This window comes from Heteronotia binoei, chromosome 13 (genome assembly GCF_032191835.1).
Source record: "Heteronotia binoei isolate CCM8104 ecotype False Entrance Well chromosome 13, APGP_CSIRO_Hbin_v1, whole genome shotgun sequence".
In the NCBI taxonomy this organism is placed as follows: Eukaryota; Metazoa; Chordata; class Lepidosauria; order Squamata; family Gekkonidae; genus Heteronotia; species Heteronotia binoei.
In genome coordinates this window covers 18303044-18323871 of record NC_083235.1, presented here as the reverse complement: position 1 = coordinate 18323871, position 20828 = coordinate 18303044, and the positions used below count along the sequence as shown (strand labels likewise).

The 20828-nt window shown below is 44.8% G+C and overlaps 1 protein-coding gene across 1 annotated transcript; it reads left to right on the top strand.

Moving 5' to 3' along the window:
- The first annotated feature begins 10310 nt into the window (after positions 1-10310).
- Positions 10311-11264, top strand: LOC132581884 (olfactory receptor 10Q1-like). The gene has a single exon (XM_060253304.1). The coding sequence runs from the start codon at positions 10311-10313 to the stop codon at positions 11262-11264; it is 954 nt and encodes a 317-aa protein (XP_060109287.1).
- The last annotated feature ends 9564 nt before the right edge of the window (positions 11265-20828 follow it).

Genomic DNA, 20828 nt, shown 5'->3' with positions numbered 1-20828 from the left:
ACTTCTTTTTAACTTACTCAGCTTTATCGACCAATGCCATGTTAACATGAAGGAAGTTATTTATTTATGTACTTCATTTATATCCATTTCTCCCCCCCCCCCATAGGGACTCAAAGTAGCTTACAACACTCTTCCCTTCTCACTTTTTTCTCCTCACAGCAACCTTGTGAGGTAGCTTTGGCTAAGAGAGTTTGTGACTAGCAAAAGATCAGCTAGCCGACTGCTATGTCATAGCGATCTCCCAGATTCTTGTCTAACCTTATAACCGCTAGAACAAAGTCTGAGTCCAGTGGCACCTTTAAGACCAACAAAGTTTAATTCTGGGTATCAACTGGGTATCTGAAGAAGTGTGCATGCACACAAAGCCAGAGTAAAACTTTGTTGGTCTTAAAGATGTCACTGGACTAAAACTTTGCCCTGTTGTTTCAGACCAACATGGCTACCCACCTGAACCTATAACCCAGGGGTGGCCAAATTTGCTTAACGTAAGAGCCACATTGCATAAACATCAGATGTTTGAGAGCTACAAGACACGAACATCAGATATTTGAGAAGAAGGAAGGAAGGAAGGAAGGAAGGAAGGAAGGAAGGAAGGAAGGAAGGAAGGAAGGAAGGAAGGAGGGAAATTAGATGGGGAGGGAGAGGTAGAAAGAAAACAACTTTAACTTTAAATGCATTCTCCAAGCCACCAGCTAGATTGGCTTGGAGAAGTGATTTAAAGAGAGAAATGCCTTTGAGAGTCACACAATATGTGTGAAAGAGCCATATGCGGCTCCTGAGCCACAGTTTAGCCACCCCTGCTATAACCACTACATTACACTGGCTCTCATCTTAGGTTTTATATCGTGTCATACCTTATATTGCTTTCGATCCTTTATATCTGATCATATGGAAGGGAAAAAAGAGAAGGGACAATGTAGGCATGATATTCATGTTGTAAAGAGAATAAGAGAAGGGACAATGTAGGGATGAGATTCATGTTGTAAAGCTGATGAAAATAAGAGCCATTTCTAGCTATGAGCGTCAAAAGGCTGTGAAAGTTGTCTAAGAGCTCGTGTACTTGTACCAAAGCTATTGGGGGTGTATAGTGGTTAGCGTGTCAGACTAGGGAGGCTTGGTTTCAAGTCATCCCACAGACATGAAGCTCCCTGGGTGATTCCTAGGTTAGTAACACTCTCTGTCTTTGTCTTCCTCTCTCTCTCTCTCTCAGCCTACCCTACCTCACTGTGAAGTTCAGACTGAGGAGGGAAGAACTAGGCATCCTTCCCAGAGAACCTGGAACAAACATGGGATAGAAATGTGATAGAAACATGGATATGGCCAAGAAACAGTAGAAATCTGGGAAGGAATAACATCTGTGATTTCTTTTTTCCACTAGTCATATAGGAAGTTAACTCAAAGAAGTTAAGGTTGCAATTATCTGGAACAACTAGACAATATTTTATAATACAAACAATAAGCATCCCTTAGAGAGCCAGTTTGGTGTAGTGGTTAAGTGTGCGGACTCTTACTGGGAGAACTGGGTTTGATTCCCCCCTCCTCCACTTGCACCTGCTGGAATAGCCTTGGGTCAGCCATAGCTCTCACAGGAGTTGTCCTTGAAAGGGCAGCTTCTGAGAGAGCTCTCTCAGCCCCACCCACCTCACAGGATGTCTGTTGTGTGGAGGGAGGGAGATAAAGGAGATTGTGAGCCGCTCTGAGACTCTAAGATTCACAGTGGAGGGCGGGATATAAATCCAATATCTTCTCCTCCTCCTCCTCTTCCTCCGCCTTCTCCATCTTCTCCTACTCTTCCTCCTCTTTCTCCTCCTCCTCCTTCTCTTCCTCCTCCTCTTCCTTCTTCTCCTCCTCCCCCTCTTCTTCCTCCTCCCTCTTCTGCTCCTTCTCCTCTTCCTCCTCCTTCTCCTCCTCCCTCTTCTGCTCCTTCTCCTCTTCCTCCTCCTCCTTCTCCTCCTCCTCCTTCTCCTCCTCCCTCTTCTGCTCCTTCTCCTCCTCCTCCTCTTCCTCCTCCTCCTTCTTCTCCTCCTCCTTCTCCTCCTCCCTCTTCTGCTCCTTCTCCTCCTCCTCCTCGCCCTCCTCCTTCTTCTGGTGTTCCTCAAAGAAGTGCATTTGTTAGTTATTGAGAGCAGTGTGGCAATGGAGCAGTCTTCAAGCAGCAGCTGGAGGGACACTCGTCAGGGATGCTTTAGGGATGCCTGCATTGAGAAGGGGCTTAGACTAGATGACCCGTGTGGCCCCTTCCAACTCTGTGATTCTAAGATTATTAAGGAAGAACAAAGTTTAAGCCTGGTGGTACCTTTGACCAACAACGTTTTATTCAAGGTAGAAGCTGTGTTGGTAAAACCTCGTTGGTCTTAAAGGCGCCACCAGACTCAGACTTTGTTCTGCTGGTTCAGATTAACAGGTCTGCCCACCTGGATCTATCTTCATCATGAAAGAGTTAGAGAAGATTTATTTTTTTCCAAGGCAGTGCTTCTGTTAAAGGGGGTGAAAACGAAACTTAAATACCAGCAATTGCTTTTCAGAGATTTGGAGGCAGTATGGCGGGGCTATCCCTGTTTATGGGGCGCAAGGTCGTTGTGTTCCAAAACAAATTTGCTTTGCAAAGGTTTTTTTCTGCCTTTTAGAAATGCAGGGTTGAATCTAGTGCTGTATTTCAGCACAGTGGAATGGCATTTTTGCCAGTCACCCTTTTGTGTAGCAGACCTCAGCAGAACCAAAGAGGTGAGAACATTAAGCTCTATGGATGGGAATCCTTTCTGTCTCTGAAATTCCTTTTCTGGGTCTAACTGATACCCTGGAAAAGCTAAACCAGGCCCCCAAATGCATGATCACTGGTAGTTGCTGCCACAGATGCTCTCATGCTTTGAAGGGAGTGCACAGACATTCACACTGTCAGACACTAGATCAGGGGTGGCCAAACTGTGGCTCTTTCACACATATTGTGCAGCTCTCAAAGCCCCAGCCTCCCACTGTCCCACCAGCCAACTTGGAGAAGGCATTTGTCTCTTTAAATCACTTCTCCAAGCCAAGCTAGTTAGCAGCTTGGAGAATGCATTTAAAATTGCTTTCTTTCTACCTCCCCCTCTCTTCCCCTATTTGCTTCCCTCCCTCCCTCCTTCCCTCCCTCCCTGACTTGTGGCTCTCAGACATTTGATGTCCCAGTCTTGTGGCTCTCAAACATCTGACATTTATTCTATGCAGCTCTTACGTTAAGCAAGTTTGGCCACGCCTGTCAGAACTTGCAGAACTTCAAACGAGACCCAAGACTTTGTTACAAAGTATAGGCGTTTATTGAGAACTACGTTCATAGAGGCACAGAATAACTCTGATAACAGACTCAGCATTGGTTACAACTTTATGTGGTTGTTACAGAAACAATAAAACCATTTCTCACACTTTCGGAGACAGTTGTCCGTTCCCAGGGTTCGTTATCAGTAGAAGGGAGGAAGGAGTCCTGCTGTGATGTCCTGGCCGGCTCGTTTCAAAGGACACCTGCAGATGTTTCCCAGAGGCTATCTGCCACCCTTCAGTGGTTACAGTTTGTTTGAAATGCAAAGCGCTTTGATTAGTGGCCTAGCTACAAGCACACTGGGTTAGTATCAACTTACAATATGGAGTCAGTTAGGCTAACATCACTAAGCTTAGCAGGTATAAAAGGCACAAGTTCTGACAACGCCTGCACTAGATTGATCCAAAGTGGCTTATAATGTCATTCTACTCTACACCAGTGTGAGACGGGTTAGGCTGGGAGAGTGTGACTGTTCCAAGGTCACCCAATGGGTTTCTTTTCTGCTGCAATTTCTCACACAAGTTGCTTTTCCACTTGCAGGATTCCAGATAAGCATTTCAGAAGGGTTGGTAGTAGAGGCTAGGATCAGATTTTCTCCAGAAAATGGGAAAGGAAAGCTGTAGGCTCTTCAGTGACAGACAGGCCAGGCGCCACAGGAAGAGGTTACAGTTCCCCCATAGGAAGTGGCTTTGCCCTTATAGAAATAGTTGTCATGATTCTGCTCTATGTGTTTTCAAGCTGGGTCTGACAACTGTGCTCCCATGCAAAATACTTGGAAATCCTAAAAGATATTATGACTTCAAGGAGGTGTGCAAATATAAATGTACATTCATTTATGGCAGATGGGGAAAATGTGCCTTTTGAGAGTTTGTGTACTGCGAAGTTACCATTTCAAATCCTCCCTGATGTACTATATCACCAGGCTGCATGGAAGCAGTATTTGAGTTTGCTAGCACTCTCTCTCTCCACCATTATCATTGTCGCCTCTCTCTCTCTGTCTATCCATCATCATCATCATCGTTGTTGTTGTTGTCACCACCCTGTTTGTCTGTGTCTGTTTGTCCATCCATCATCATCTTTGTTGTTACTGTTGTTGTCATCATCCTGTCTGTCTGTCTCTCTCTGTCTATCCATCATCATTGTTTGTTGCTGTTGTCATCCTGCCTGTCTGTCGGTCTGTCTCATCTCTCTCTCTCTGTCTATCAATCAATCATCATTGTTGTTGTTGTCCTGTCTGTCTGGCTGCCTCTATTCTTCATCATCATCATCATCATCATCATCATCATCATCATCATCATCATCATCATCATCATCATCATCATCGTTAGCATTATTCTATCTGCCTGCCTGCCTGCCTCTCTCTATCATCCATCATCCATCATCCATCCATCATCCATCCATCATCCATCCATCATCCATCCATCATCTATCTATCTATCTATCTATCTATCTATCTATCTATCTATCTATCTATCTATCTATCTATCTATCTATCTATCTATCTATCATCTATCAAATTTCTAACCTGCCCTCCCCACCCACCCAACCCATCCATCCATCCATCCATCCATCCATCCATCTTCAGCCTTCCTCCCCTGTGGGGACTCAAATCGGGCTTATTTTACTATGTTTTCCTCCATTTTATCCTCACAACAACCCTGTGAGGTAGGTTAGGCTGAGAGTATGTGACTGGTCCAGGATCACCCATCAAGCTTCCAAGCTGAACTTGGGTCTTCCAAATCTTAGTCCCACTGCGTCTCCCAGATCTTAGCTATAATATGACATAATATGCTTTGCCAAGCATTGGCAGGTGTAAAATTAATGAAAGTATTTAAAGGAATTAGGGGAGAGTGTCTCAAACAAAATGGTATCTCTGTTTATTTGGCATGGAGTACCACTGAGAAATGCTGCACTTGATATTTCATGCCTTATGGATCATATACAGATGAACAGCCAATGAACAATGAATAATCATAATAATCATAAAGCAATGAACCTCCCAGGTATAGCAAGGATCAGGGGAGGTACCACCCAGAATATGATCAGATTAGGGCTCACACTATTTTATGAGTACATTCCATTGAATTCAGTGGGGCTTACTTCCAAGTAATCATGTATAAAATCAGATCACCAAAGTTGCCATTCAAGACCAATTCTCAGTCTCCAAAGGTTTTCCAAAACAATGCAGGTCTGATGACACTTTTGAAGGATGCTGAGACTTGAACTTGGGCAAGGCTCTGGGGTTGGTTTCTCTTTTTGCATAACATATAATCATATAACCATGAAATAAGAGTTTACAGGATTCCTTTCCTTTCCTTTAATCTGATTAAAGCTCCTTGACTAAAAGTCTTGAGCAATCAACAACCCATCTCTTAGGCAGGCTCATCTTAGGTACAACACAAACCAATGGAAAAAAATCTTGCTTAAGCAAGAGTAAGGTTTGGAAATCTGTCAGATTAAAAGGAGTAAAACTAGCTTGTGGGGAGACAAAGATGAAAAAAAAATTATCTAGATGCTGTGTTAAAAAGCTATTTCTAAGGCTATTTCTCAAAGAGGAGAAATGGTTATCATATAAACAATTGTTAAAAATACGCGGCGGTAAAGTGGAACTAAAATTGGTGGAAGAACTGGAACATAAGTATAATTGGTTTCAATTGCCACAAATCAAGAGTTTGCTTGGACAGAATATTAAAAATGATGCAATAAGACAAGAACAAACAGAACTGGAAAGAATGCTGTTTGGCGATAATGAAAAATTGATTTCAAGAATTTATAAATTACTGTTGGTCTACAGAGGATGAAGTAGTAAAATCTCAAATGATAAAATGGGTGATCAATATAAATAAAGAAATACAGATGGAACAATGGGAGTACTTATGGAAGAACCCTATGAAGATATCGACATGTAATAATATAAAAGAAAACTGATTTAAAATGCTTTATAGGTGGTATATGACACCTAAGAAACTGTCAAAAATGAACAATCAGATGTTGGATAGGTGTTGGAAATGTATAAAACATGAAGGCTCTTTCTACCATATGTGGTGAACTTGTGAAATGGCAAAGCAATTTTGGCAAATGATTCAGCAAGAGATTTCAAGTATTCTGGGTTAACATTAAGAAGGCACCAGAAATCTTTTCGTTGGGATTACAAATGGAAAAATTTCCAAAACAAGATAGGACAATAATTTGGTACATGCTTTCAGCTGCAAGGACATTATATGCGCAGATGTGGAAGCAAGATAAAATACCAGAAAAGTGGGACTGGATTATTAAAGTTATGCACTGGAGTGAAATGGACAAGCTTACAAGAATCTTAAAAGAATTTGATCTAGAGAAATTTAAAATTTAGTGGGGAAAATTTCAAAAATACGTTGAAAAACAATGGAAAGTTAAAGGACATTTGGTGATTTTTGATAACAGTTGAACGCTAGAGGTATAACAAATGGACTACAGTTAATAAATGAGAATATGTGAACTTAATTTTTTTAACCTATTTTGATAAGGATTATAGTTAAAAGAAATAGTTATTCTATTATAGGTATATTATAGGTTTTTTTATGAAGATTCTCAAATTGAAAATTACCTTTTAGTTTGTTTAGTAAAAAGCTATTTCTAAGGCTAATACAAAGAAGACGCTCCAACAAAATATGTACTGAACTACCAATTTTTCCCTGAGGAAAATCACAACGGAGGACTTGAGTAAGGAATCTTTCTTAATCTTCTAGGGTTGCCAAATCCTCTGCAGCCTCTGGCAGGGGACTGTTTTCATATGCGCGGTGTGCGCAACACGTGATGATATCACTCACAGTGACATCATTGCGCTGGCATGCGCTGGCTGCTCTAGGAGCTTCTGGGAAAACTATGGTTTCTCTGGTCACTCTAGCAATTTGGGAGGGAAAACTCTATGGTACTGCGAGTGATGTCGTCGTGCCAGCGATGTCAGGGGAGGATCCCCCCCACCAGTCCAATGCGGGCTAGCGGGTTGGGAACCTCTGGGGTGGGGAAAGCCCTGCCCAGTCTGGGAACTTGGCAGCCCTATAATCTTCCCTTCATAACAGGAGTGGGCTGTGCATTCAATTGAGTTAATAAGAAAGCTCTAAAGTAATTTGAGATAGTTAGTTAGGAACTGGCACTGAAATAACATAGTGGAAGGAGCATTCTAGCCATTCCCTAGAACAGCCATTTGTTTAGGGGCTGCTGTTATGTGATTCGTAAAGGAAACAAACCGCATTAACAGAATTGTCACAGCTAGAGCCTCAGGTTCAAATGGGTGGTTATCTGAATGGTGGTAGATGGAGGGGAGTGTTTGTTCATGCCAACATGCTTAGTCAGTGCTGACTAGGGTTGCCAGCTGTAGATTGGGAAATCCCTGGAGATTTTGGGGGGTGGGGCCTAGGGAGGGTGGGATTTGGGGAGGAAGGGACTTCAGCACAGTATAATACTCTAGAGTTCACCCTCCAAAGCTGCATTTTCTCCAGGGGTACTGATCTTGGCCTACTGGATGCCAATTAGGGTTGCCAAGTCCAATGTAAGAAATATCTGGGGACTTTGGGGGTGGAGCCAAGAGACATTGGTGTGGAGCTAAGATCAAGGCTGTGACAAGCATAATTGAACTCCAAAGGGAGTTCTGGCCATCACATTTAAAGGAACGGCACACCTTTTCAATTCCTTCCTTCCATAGGAAATAATGAAGGATAGGGGCACCTTCTTTTGGGGCTCATAGAATTGGACCCCCTGGTCCAATCGTTTTGAAACTTGGGGGATATTTTGTGGAGAGGCACTAGATGCTGTACTGAAAATTTAGTGCCTCTACCTCAAAAACAGCCCCCCCCAGAACCCCAGATACCCGTGGATCAATTCTCCATTATTTTCTATGGGAATAAATCTCCATAGGGAATAATAAGAGTTCCCAGCAGACATTTCCTTCCCCTCCCCCCGCTTTCTGACGACCCTGAAGCAGGGGGAGGGCCTCCAAACCAGGGGATCCTCTGCCCCCACCTGGGGATTGGCAACCCTAATGCCAATAGTAATACCAGCAGGGCTCATTTTGTAGCAGGAGCTCCTTTGCATATTAGGCCACACACTCCTGATGTAGCCAACCCTCCAAGAGCTTACAGGGCTCTTACTACAGGGCCTACTGTAAACTCTTGGAGGATTGGCTACATCAGGGGGGCATTGCCTAATATGCGAAGGAACTCCTGCTACAAAATGAGCCCTGAATACCAGGATATCTCCAGGTGGTACCTGGAGGTTGGCAACTTGAGTATTGGCATCTGGATAGAAACAGATCAAGGTCAAGATTCTCAGGAAGTGACATTAATACCACATTACACACTTTCCCTGCATTCCTGTGGACTCAATGGGTCTAGTTTTAAACTTGGCCAAGAAATAGTATCTCTGAATAACTGGTGTTATCCCACCATAGGGTTGCCAAGTCCAATTCAAGAAATATCTGGGGACTTTGGGTGTGGAGCCAGCAGACTTTGGGGGTAGAGCCAGGAACAAGGGTATGACAAGCATAACTGAACTCCAAGGAAGTTCTGGCCATCACATTTAAAGGGACAGCACACCTTTTAAAATGCCTTCCTTCCATAGGAAATAATGAAGGATAGGGGCACCTTCTTTTGGGGCTCATAGAATTGGACCCCCTGGTCCAATCCTTTTGAAACTTGGGAGGTATTTTGGGGAGAGGCACTAGATGCTATACTGAAAATTTGGCGCCTCTACATCAAAAAACAGCACCCCCAGAGCCCCCGATACCCACGGATCAATTCCCCATCATTCCTTATGGGAATCGTTCATGGAGGTGCATAATTGCTGTGGGGGTGGGGCTTCCCCCGCTGGCCAGCTGGCTGGGGGAGGGGGGAAGCCTGTAAAACCGGGGGATCCCCCGCTGGGACGTGGGGATTGGGAAGCCTATCCCATCATCCTATTACGATTACAATTAGTATTAATATTGGCATTATGCAAGTGATGATTCTAGTGTCCTGGCCCCACTGGTGAATCTCATGATGGCATCTAGTTTTTTGGCCACTGTGTGACACAGAGTGTTGGACTGGATGGGTGTAAGCTTCAGGCTTGGGTTTCCTCCAGAGATACTCAGCTCCAAAGTCCACACACACAAATCCAGCAGGTCAGGCAAGATAAACTTATTATCATCAAAGAGGCCAAATAGCCTGGTTTAGCAACGAAAAGCCAGGCTAATGAGCTTCAACATCCTGTGAAGCATGAATTACAGTAAAAACCAAGCAAAACTTACCCAAATTCAAAAGGCAGGGGAGTGCCCCGCTTCAGACAATGCACACGGTGATAAAACTTTTCCCCTCTCGATTTTATCCTTAACGCCAAGAAGAAGAAGAAGAAGAAGATATTGGATTTATATCCCGCCCTCCACTCCAAAGAGTCTCAGAGTGGCTCACAATCTCCTTTACCTTCCTCCCCCACAACAAACACCCTGTGAGGTGGGTGGGGCTGGAGAGGGCTCTCACAGCAGCTGCCCTTTCAAGGACAACCTCTGCCAGAGCTGTGGCTGACCCAAGGCCATTCCAGCAGGTGCAAGTGGAGGAGTGGGGAATCAAACCCGGTTCTCCCAGATAAGAGTCCGCACACTTAACCACTACACCAAACTGGCAATTAACAGGCTGCCCCCTCTCTCTCACCCAGTCTAGCTGTTAATCGAGATGTCTCAGCTATGCTATGCTGGTCTCGGCAGAATGAAAGTCAGTTATCTCTTCCTTACAATGGGCCATTGGCCTGATCCAACATGACTTCCCTTATGTTTTTATGCTTAAAATGTATTTATGTCAGATTCTTGTGTTGTGAGCCGCCCTGAGCCACTTGTTGGGAAGGGCGGGATATAAGTCATAAAATAAATAAATAAATAAATAAATAAATAAATAAATAAATAAATAAATAAATAAATAAATAATGTTCTGATGTCTTTTTTTGCCCTTACTTTCCTCTTATGCAGCTGGATATGTCTGCACTAGCGTTGCTGGAGACTGTGGAAAGTAGAATGGAGATGCGTGGCCAGAATAGCAGCCAAGATACTGATTTTGTGATCTTGGGATTCAGCACCAGTGAACGTTTGCAGATCATGCTGTTTGCCCTCTTCCTTCTCATGCATCTCATCACCCTATCAGGCCACTTGACCATTGTGGCTGTAACGTTAATTGACTCCGCCCTCCAAACCCCCATGTATTTCTTTCTTCGCAACCTGTCTTCCATCGAAGTTTGCTACACCCTGGTCATCGTGCCCAAGATGTTGGCCAACTTCTTGGCCAAGAGCAGAAGGATCTCCTTGACAGACTGTGCCACACAAATGCATTTTTTCATTGCCCTTGGGGGTGCTGAGTGCTTCCTCCTGGCTGTGATGTCCTATGATAGGTACGTGGCCATATGTAACCCCCTGCGCTACGCTGTCGTCATGAGCCGGAACTTCTGTGTGCAGCTCCTAGTGGTGGCTTGTGTCAGTGGCTTCACAATCTCACTAGGGCTCACCACCTTGATTTTCAGGATGCCCTTCTGTGGCTCACATATTGTCAACCACTTCTTCTGTGACATCCCACCCATACTGTTCCTGGCCTGTAGCGACACACGTGCCAATGAGGTGGCTGTGTTCCTTGTCTGCATGATGATCTTGCTCATCCCGTTCCTCCTCATTTTAGTCTCCTATGTGCTCATTGCCAATTCCATTTTCAGGATCAAGTGTGCCGAGGCCCGGAAGAAGGCCTTCTCCATGTGTGCTGCTCACCTGACTGTAGCCATGCTCCATTACGGTTGCGCCATCTTCATATATATACGCCCTAAGTCCAGCTACTCCTTGGATCAGGACAAGGTGGTCTCTCTGATCTACACCAATGTCACACCCATGCTGTACCCCATAATTTACAGTCTCAGGAACAAGGAAGTCCAAGGAGCACTCAAGAGGATATGGGAAAAGGCATTTGTTTCCATGAAAACACAGTAATAGAACTGGGGCCTAGTTTTTTTTTTTTTTTTTTAAAAGATGTGGCTAGAGTGGCCTGATAAAACAATGGCCTGTCATTTTAAAAAGAAAATGTATCTTCACCGTGATTTTTTTTAAAAAATGGTGTAAGGCTGTGGTTCCCAGCTCCAGACTGGGAAATTCCTGGAGATTTGGGAGTGGGTTTTATGGAGGGATCTCAGCATTGTAAAAGGTTGCCAGCTCTGGGTTAGGGACTACCTGGAGATTTTGGAGGTGAGCCTGGGGAGGGTGGGGTTTGGGAAGGGGAAGGACCTCGGCAGGATATAATGCTATAGAATCCACTCTCCAAAGCAGCCATTTTCTCCGGAGGAACTGATCTTGGTCACTTGGAGTTCAATTGTAATAGCAGGAAATCTCTAGGTGCCCCCTGGTGGTTGGCAACCTTAAGGTATGCCAGAAAGCCCACTCTCCAAAACACCTATTTCATTTGGGGAACTGATCTCTATAACCTGTAGAACAGTTTTAATTCCAGGTAGGCTTCCCAACCCTCCCGCTCTGGCGGGGGACCCCAGGATTTCCAGCCTCTTCCCCCGCTCCCCCCAAAAAATGGAAGCGGGGGGAGGGGGGAAACGGCGCCAAGGAGCATGGCGAGCCGCCCCATCCCGGAGCGGGCAACGCCGCCACGCCACTGCCGCCCCCTCCCCGCCCACCGCAGCTGACCATCTCGGAGGAGCAGCCACGGTGAGCGGAGAAGAGGCAGCAGCTGTGCAGCAGCATCACCCGCCCCGCCTCCGAGGCAAAACCAGAGAAGGGGAGGGCAGAGGCAGGCCAGGAGCATGGCAAGCCGCGAATCCGGGCCCTTCTAGGACCCGGACTCGCGGCTTGCCATGCCCCCGGCCCGCCTCCACCCCCCCTCCGATTCCACCGCAGCTGCTCCTCCGAGATGGGTCCAGCCTGAGCCCATCTCGGAGGAGTAGCCACGGCGAGCGGAGAAGAGGCGGCAGCTGCGCAGCAGTGTCGCGCGCTCCGAGACGGGACGGCTTGCCACACTCCCCGGCGCCGTTTCCCCCCTTCCCCCTAGCTCCACCCCAGTGTCTCCTGGCTCCACCCCCAAAGTCTCCTGGCTCTGCCCCCAAAGTCCCCAGATATTTCTAGAGTTGGACTTGGCAACCCTAATTCCAGGAGATCTCCATGAAAATTCATTATAGGGTTGGCAACCCTGTAAGGTCATTCCTGGGGCATCCAGCTGAGCTCCCCTCACTGCCAATCTTTAAACAGCAGCTGGTTGAACACTTGTCAGAGATGCTCTGGGCTAATCCTGCATAGAGCAGGGTGTTGGACTAGATGGCCTATATTGCCTCTTCCAGCTCTATGATTCTATGACTGACATGGTTATAGTTGCTTATATACTCTCCTGACCATTCTAGAATGCCCCTCCCATGTATGCATTATTACATAGCTTCAGTTACCACACAGAACTTTCAATTGGCTGCTGCTTGTTCCACAATATGGGCCGCACACACTATTTTTAAGTGGGCTCCAGGTTTCCCTCAACTCACCTCACTCTTAATATATTGCCTAATCCAGGGGCCTCCAGGCATAGATGGCTTTATAAGCGTAGATGGCTTCAAGAGGGGATTGGATAAAAAATATGGAGCAGAGGTCCATCAGTGGCTCTTATACACAAGAGGGGATTGGATAAATATAGGGAGCAGAGGTCCATCAGTGGCTATTAGCCACAAGATATAGATGGAACTCTCTGTCTAAGGCAAGTGATGCTCTGTATTCTGGGTGTTTTTTTTGGGGGGGGGGCAACAATGGGAGGTTTCCTAGTGTCCTGGTCTCACTGGAGGACCACCTGATAGCAACTGGGCTTTTTTAGTCATTGTGTGACAGTGTTGGAGTGGATTGGCCATTGGCCTGATCCAACATGGCTTCTCTTATGTTCTAACCTTTTTGAACTTGCCAGCAACTTTGAAAGACTGACACAAGGTGATGGGCACAGCTATGACATGGCTGTTGCAGGAGGTGGAGCCAGCCACAAAATGTCAGGCAATGAATTTAGGCATAATTCCAATAGAAACCCATCAACGTTTCAGACAGGATCTCTGCTCAATGGTGCATGTTTTACAATGAACATTATTGTGCTGTAGTGGCAGCTGCTGATGAGGCAATTAAAATAGAATCTGCACAGCCAATCTGTAATAATTCCACAAGCATGCTGTGCCAGAAGGACTGAAAGTTTTATTTGAAAGTTTTATTATTTATTAAAGTAGGACTGTTCCTGGCCTGTGCTTGAACAAAAGCTAACAGCCAACTAACAGCAGATGAATGCTTTTTGGCCTTAAGAAGAAAAGAGAAAATCACAGTTCAATAACGGGACATCACCAAATTCACAATTTGCCACAATACAGGACTTTTTTTTTTTTGCAAGAAAGCACAGGAACGCAGTTCCAGCTGGCTTGACATCGGGGTGTGTGGCTTAATATGCAAATGAGTCCCTGCTGAGCTTTTTGTACAAAAAAGCCCTGTTTGAAACGATGACACTAGGGGTGTGTGGCCTAATATGCAAATGAGCTCCTGCTAGGGTTGCCAAGTCCAATTCAAGAAATATCTGGGGACTTTGGGGTGAAGCCAGGAGACTTTGGGGGTGGAGCCAGGAGCAAGGGTGTGACAAGCATCATTGAACTTCAAAGGGAGTTCTGGCTATCACATTTAAAGGGACCGCACACCTTTTAAATGCCTTCCGTTCATTGGAAATAATAAAGGATAGGGACACCTTCTTTTGGGGGCTCATAGAATTGGACCCCCAGGTCCAATCTTTTTGAAACTTGGAGGGGGTTTTTGAGGCAAGACATCAGATGCTATGCTGTAAATTTGGTGCCACTACCTCAAAAAACAGCTTCCCTAGAGCCCCAGATACCCATGAATAAATTCTCCATTTTACCCCATGGGAATCAGTCTCCATAGGGAATAATGGAGTGCCCAGCAGACAGTTCCCCTCCCCCATTTTTTGATGACCCTGAAGTTGGGGCCCCCTCCAAACTGGGGGATCCCCTGCCCCCACCTAGGGATTGGTAAGCCTAGCTCCTGCTGGCCTTTTTCTACAGAAAAAGCCCTGCCACAATATAACACAATCTAATCTCCAACGGTTAAGCAGAAGTCCTGCTGGGCGACCGAACTACCTGGTCCCACCAACTTTCTAAAAACACTTTGGCGAGTGCCAGGAAAGTCACTCTCTTGGGGACCCCTGGTCTAATCTGACCCCAATACAGCTGGGTGGCTGATATACAATATGCAGAGTCTGCTACTTTGGGAAGGTTTTGCAAAGAACTTTTTGGCCTTTGTGATGTCTTCTGAAGTTTCCACTAACTGCCCCCTCGAGGCCTGTGAGATGTTTCAAGTGCCTCTTGATACCTAAGGTGTTTGCCCATCAGATGGGAACTGTGACTTCTGACGGAATCAAATGAGAGGAAAAAAAGAGAAAGATTAAAATGTGGGGATTGCGAAGTATTACTGTTAGCAAGCGAAAGGGCACGGTAAAGGATTCCAGTTCATCTCAGTCCTTTTTGCCTGCCTGGGTGAAGATGGCGTGATCTCCATGTACCTCCTGATTGTTCATGGCCATCTGCAGTGTTATTGTGTTGCATTTATTTCACCGCAGTGTTGTTTCCCATCTGAACATTGTAGAGGAACAAAGATTGCCTGAACTCAGAGGTAAGGAATGCTATGTTCTGCCTGTTTAGGAGGGCAAGGCAGTCTAGCAGCTGTGAAACTCTACAGAAGATAAATATGTCTAAGAGGAGACCTTTCGATTGGTTAAAAAATTGTGCTAGTCATTTCAGGTGGTGATGAGACCGCCACATTCACTTTGTTCTTGTTTTTCTATCATTTCACTTTCTATCATTTCACTTTCTATCATTTCAGGGCAGTATGCATGGGTCTCTATTACATCTGCAGTCTTCACAACAATCCTGTGAGGTGTGTTAGGCTGAGAAACAGACTAGCTCAAGTTCATCCAATTAGCTGCATTTACATTGCAGGGATTTGAACCTATGTTTTCCTGCACCTAAAAAAATGTCCGTGGTGCAGAGTGTTAAAGCTGCAGTACTGCAGTCCTAAGCTCTGCTCACGACCTGAGTTCGATCCCCAGCGGAAGCTGGGTTTTCAGGTAGCCGACTCCAGGTTGACTCAGCCTTCCATCCTTCCAAGGTTGGTAAAATGAGTACCCAGCTTGCTGGGGGGGGGGGGGGAGCGTAGATGACTGGGGAAGGCAATGGCAAACCACCCCGTAAAAAGTCTGCCTTGAAAATGTTGTGAAAGCAACGTCACCCCAGAGTCGGAAATGACTGGTGCTCTCACAGGGGGCCTTTCCTTTTCCTTTCCTGCACCTAGTCCAGGAATCTAAGCAATGCACCCCACTGTCTCATGCAGTGTATTGGTTATCTTTCTCTCTTTTTTTAAAAAAAAAATGAAAAATATATTTGATTGTATGATTTATGTTAAAGATCTGAAAAAATGGTTCCACGATTTATTAAAGTAATGCAAAGTTGACAGTTTGTGATTTTTACATTTTTATGGTATTTTTCTTTTTAAAATATAGTATATGGGATGGTCCAGGCTAGCCCAATTCCGTTACATTTTGGAAGCCTAGCTCGGTCATCCCGGGTTAGTATTTGGATGGCAAGACCAGGGCTGCTATGCAGAGGCAGGCAATGGCCAACCACCTCTGCTCATCTTTTGCCTTGGGAATCCGATGGGGTTACTGGAATGTATGGAGGGCTGTGAAATCTTGTCCCCTCCCCAAATTTGCTCCATCACTTTAAGTATTTTTCTTGGTTATGAAAGTAGAGATGGAGTATGAGGGGGGAAATGCTTCTAACAAGGAAGGAAAGGAAAGGTCCCCTGTGCAAGCACCAGTCGTTTCCGACTCTGGGGTGACGTTGCTTTCACAATGTTTTCACGGCAGACTTTTTACGGGGTGGTTTGCCATTGCCTCCCCCAGTCATCTACGCTTTCCCCCCAGCAAGCTGGGGACTCAGTTTACTGACCTCGGAAGGATGGAAGGCCGAGTCAACCTCGAGCCGGCTACCTGAAAACCCAGCTTCCTCCGGGGATTAAACTCAGGTCGTGAGCAGAGCTTAGGACTGCAGTACTGCAGCTTTAACACTCTGCACCACAGGGCTCTTTGATTATATTAAATAATTTTTAATCTTTTCATTTTAATCTTTGATTAAACAAAGAAGAAAGGCAGATAATTTAGGAGAGCTTGTAGAGATTAGCCCCCTGTTTCTGTATGTTCTCTCCTCCTCCTCCTCCTCTTCGTCTTCTCCTTCTAAAGAAACCCCCAAACCTCTTTTTTATGTACATGAATTGGGAACATGTGGATGCTATCACACCTACCTCTGTGGGGGTTTTTTGGGGGGGAGGGGTTTGATCTTAATGGTTTTAAAATGTGATTTTAACAAGTATGTCTTAAATTGTTAGCCACTTTGGTGGTCCCTGTAAGGACAGAAAGGTGGGATATAAATTCTGTAAAATTTATAAATAATAAGTCTGGTGTGGCTCTTAAAGCAATATCAGGCCAATCAGAAGTAAGCTGCTGATCAAAATGAAATGAAAAAGCCCAGAGGCATTTGGGGGTCAAGCCCTCTCGCCAGGGCTAGATTAAGATGTGTTGAGACACTACAGGAAGTAAAACTTTAAAGAGTCTCATAGCATATGTAACCTGTTAGTAAAATTTAATATAGTTTTTTAAAAAATAAATAAATAGAGGTCACTCATAATATGAGAAGAGCCCCGTGGTGCAGAGTGTTAAAGCTGCAGTACTGCAGTCCTATGCTCTGCTCAAGACCTGAGTTCGATCCCCGGTGGAAGCTGGGTTTTCAGGTAGCCGGCTCGAGGTTGACTCAGCTTTCCATCCTTCCGAGGTCAGTAAAATGAGTACCCAGCTTGCTGGGGGGAAAGTGTAGATGACTGGGGAAGGCAAGGGCAAACCACCCCGTAAAAAGTCTGCCGTGAAACGACTGGTGCTTGCACAAGGGACCTTTCCTTTCCATAATATGAGGCCCTAAACTGTAGTTTACTTAGCTTGTGTGCAAATCCAGTTGTGTTTTCCCCAAGCATGTCTGCATGACAGATTTAAAATATTTATTATTTATTTTTTAGACTTCCATACTTCCCTGTCTGCAGATTGGGGCAACATACAACAGAATATATCAAAATACAGTCCACTAGTATACAGAAGTTGTGTAATAGTTTCAAATGAGTTTGACTGTCACAGTTCCCAGTTGAGAATCCCCAAGGGACATTGTTCTTGTTCGTACCATTAATGTGGCATTGATGGCAGAGGGTGCGATGTATAAGTTACTGAGCTCCGAATCCTGTCCCATTGAGGAGTAATAAGTTCTCTACTGTGACACAGGGTGGCAAAGAGCAAAAGAGTGGGGGCAGAGAGGGAGATGCAAGTAATATGTACAGAAATGTTCCTGGGTGTTTTCAACCTACCAAAATCGTCCCTCCCCTCGATCCAGTCCTGTATGGAAGCCTTTTTTAAAGAGTTGAGAAATCCAGCAACTGCTCCACTTGAATGTGGTTTGACACCCACCCACCCCCAGTTTTGCAGGCTCCTCCTCACCGCTGGCTAGCTGGCTGGTGGGGCAAAGCTCCACCCTAACAGTCATGATGTGCCTTTAAATCTAGGCAGGTTTACCGTATGAACCCCAGAGAGCACTGAGGTCAGCAGGGAAGAACCAACAGACCATCCCTGGGCCGAAGGAGGCAAAACTGCAGAGCACTCGTATGCGGGCCTTCTCTATCATAGCTCCACACCTATGGAACCAGCTCCCGGAAGAAGTGCAGGCTCTGCGGAACCTTGAGCAGTTCCACAGGGCCTGCAAGACCATCCTTTTTGGGATGGCCTTTACCGATTAAATGACAGAGGGACTCGCCTAAGTGACTTTCACCACCATGTTTATTGAAATAGCACCAGAATGTTAATTTTAGGAAATTTTAAATTAGATTGTTCTAAAACTAGTTACTGTTTTTAAATACTTATTGTATAATTTATTGTATTTGATGTTGTTAGCTGCCCTGAGCCTGCCTCAGCGGGGAGGGCGGTATATAAATAAAATGTTGATTGATTGATTGATTGATTGGTTTAAAAGAACCTTACAAGCTGCTTGTGTTTTAGAATGTGTGTGTTGCCTTTAAATCTCAGCAGGAGCAAAGCTGCATGGGTGGGGTGAGCAGACAGAGCTATGTGGCTCTTCCCGGTGAGTGTGTGAAGAAGATCTCCTGACAAAAATATGTAATCTTTCATTGAAATCTGCCTCCATTCCTGAGGACTGGAAGGTAGCAATTGTCACCCCCATCTTTAAAAAGGGTTCCAGAGGAAATCTGCAAAATTACAGACCAGTCAGTCTGACTTCAATACCGGGAAAGTTGGTAGAAACCATTGTCAAGGACAGAATGAGTCGGCACATTGATGAACACAAGTTATTAAGGAAGATTCACATGGGTTCTGTAAGGGAAGATCTTGCCTCACTAACCTGTTACAGTTCTTTGAGGGGGTGAACAAACGTGGACAAAGGGGACCCAATAGATGTTGTTTACCTTGACTTCCAGAAAGCTTTTGATAAAGTTCCTCATCAAAGGCTCCTTAGTAAGTTTGAGAGTCATGGAGTAAAAGGACAGGTCCTCTTGTGGATCAAAAACTGGCTAATTAATAGGAAGCAGAGAGTGAGTATAAATGGGCAGTCTTCACAGTGGAGGACGGGAAGCAGTGGGGTGTCACAGGGCTCGGTACTGGGTCCCATGCTCTTTAACTTGTTCATTAATGATTTGGAGTTGGGAGTAAGCAGTGAAGTGGCCAAGTTTGCAGATGACACTAAATTGTTCAGGGTGGTGAGAACCAGAGACGATTGTGAGGCACTCCAAAGGGATCTATTGAGGCTGGGTGAGTGGGCATCAATGTGGCAGATGAGGTTCAGTGTGGCCAAGTGCAAAGTAATGCACATTGGGGCCAAGAATCCCAGCTACAAATACAAGTTGATGGGTTGTGAACTGGGTTGATGGGTTGTGACCAAGCGAGAGATCTTGGGGTTGTGGTAGATAACTCACTGAAAATGTGAAGACAGTGTGCGACTACAATAAAAAAGGCCAATGCCACGCTGGGAATTATTAGGAAGGGAATTGAAAACAAATCAGCCAGTATCATAATGCCCCTGTATAAATCGATGGTGTGGTCTCATTTGGAATACTGTGTACAATTCTGGTCACCGCACCTCAAAAAGGATATTATAGCATTGGAAAAAGTGCAGAAAAAGGCAACTAGAATGATTAAAGGTTTGGAACACTTTCCCTATGAAGAAAGGTTAAAATGCTTGGGGCTCTTTAGCTTGGAGAAACGTCGACTGTGGGGTGACATGATAGAGGTGTACAAGATTATGCATGGGATGGAGAAAGTAGAGAAAGAAGTACTTTTCTTCCTTTATCACAATACAAGAACTCGTGGGCATTCCATGAAATTGCTGAGCAGTCAGGTTAAAACAGATAAAAGGAAGTACTTCTTCACCCAAAGGGTAATTAATGTGAAATTCACTGCCACAGGAGGTGGCGGCGGCTACAAGCATAGCCAGCTTCAAGAGGGGATTGGATAAAAATATGGAGCGGAGGTCCATCAGTGGCTATTAGCCACAGTGTGTGTATGTGTATATATATATATATATATATATATATATATATATATATTGGTCATTGTGTGACACAGAGTGTTGGACTGGATGGGCCACTGGCCTGATCAAACATGGCTTCTCTTATGTTTTAAAGAGAAGTGAGAAAAGAAGAGAAGTGAGTACAGTTCCTCTGTTCGTTTTGCATTCTATTTGGAAGTCGTTTGTATAGTAAAATTGATAGTAAAGAGAACTAGAACCTGATTATGGGATGGAGTAAAACTCTACCCTCTAGACTGCTCCCTTTCATTTACCTGTATTAGCCTGAAGTTGGTTGAAATACAGTAGATTGCTACATTCAGCAACTCCTGTGAGTAAATTGTCCCAGCGAGATCACAGAAGTTTGTGCTTGCAGTATGTGTTTATTTTGGCTGCTTTGTGTGTGTGTTCACTTTTATTTAGTGGAAGTGCAACTGCTGAATTTTATTTTAGGGAATGGGAAAGTCTCCTGGCTCCACCCCAAAAGTCCACAGGTATTTTCTGAGTTGGATCTGGCAACCCTCATCTATAGTGACTGGAAACAGCTCTTCAAGGTCTCAGGGTGAATATATCTGTAAGCACTGATATGTCTGATGTTCCTTTACTTGCAGATGTCATGGTAAACTTAGAACAAAATTTGAGTCCAGTGGCACCATTAACACCAACATGAAAGCTTATACCCAGAATTAAACTTTGTTGGCCTTAAAAGTGCCACTGAACTCAAAAACTTTGTTCTCTTGCTTCGGACCAACACGGCTACTCACCTGAATCTCTCTTCTTGGTTAAACTTAGCTATTAGGTACAATTTATTCTTCTTCTAATAGCTGGAGGAATGGGCAAAGAGTGGTGATTATTGAAGATTATTACTAAAGAT

Bases quoted from the DNA above. Each gene is read 5' to 3' on its own strand.
- LOC132581884 (XM_060253304.1), top strand. From the start codon at position 10,311: ATGGAGATGCGTGGCCAGAATAGCAGCCAAGATACTGATTTTGTGATC.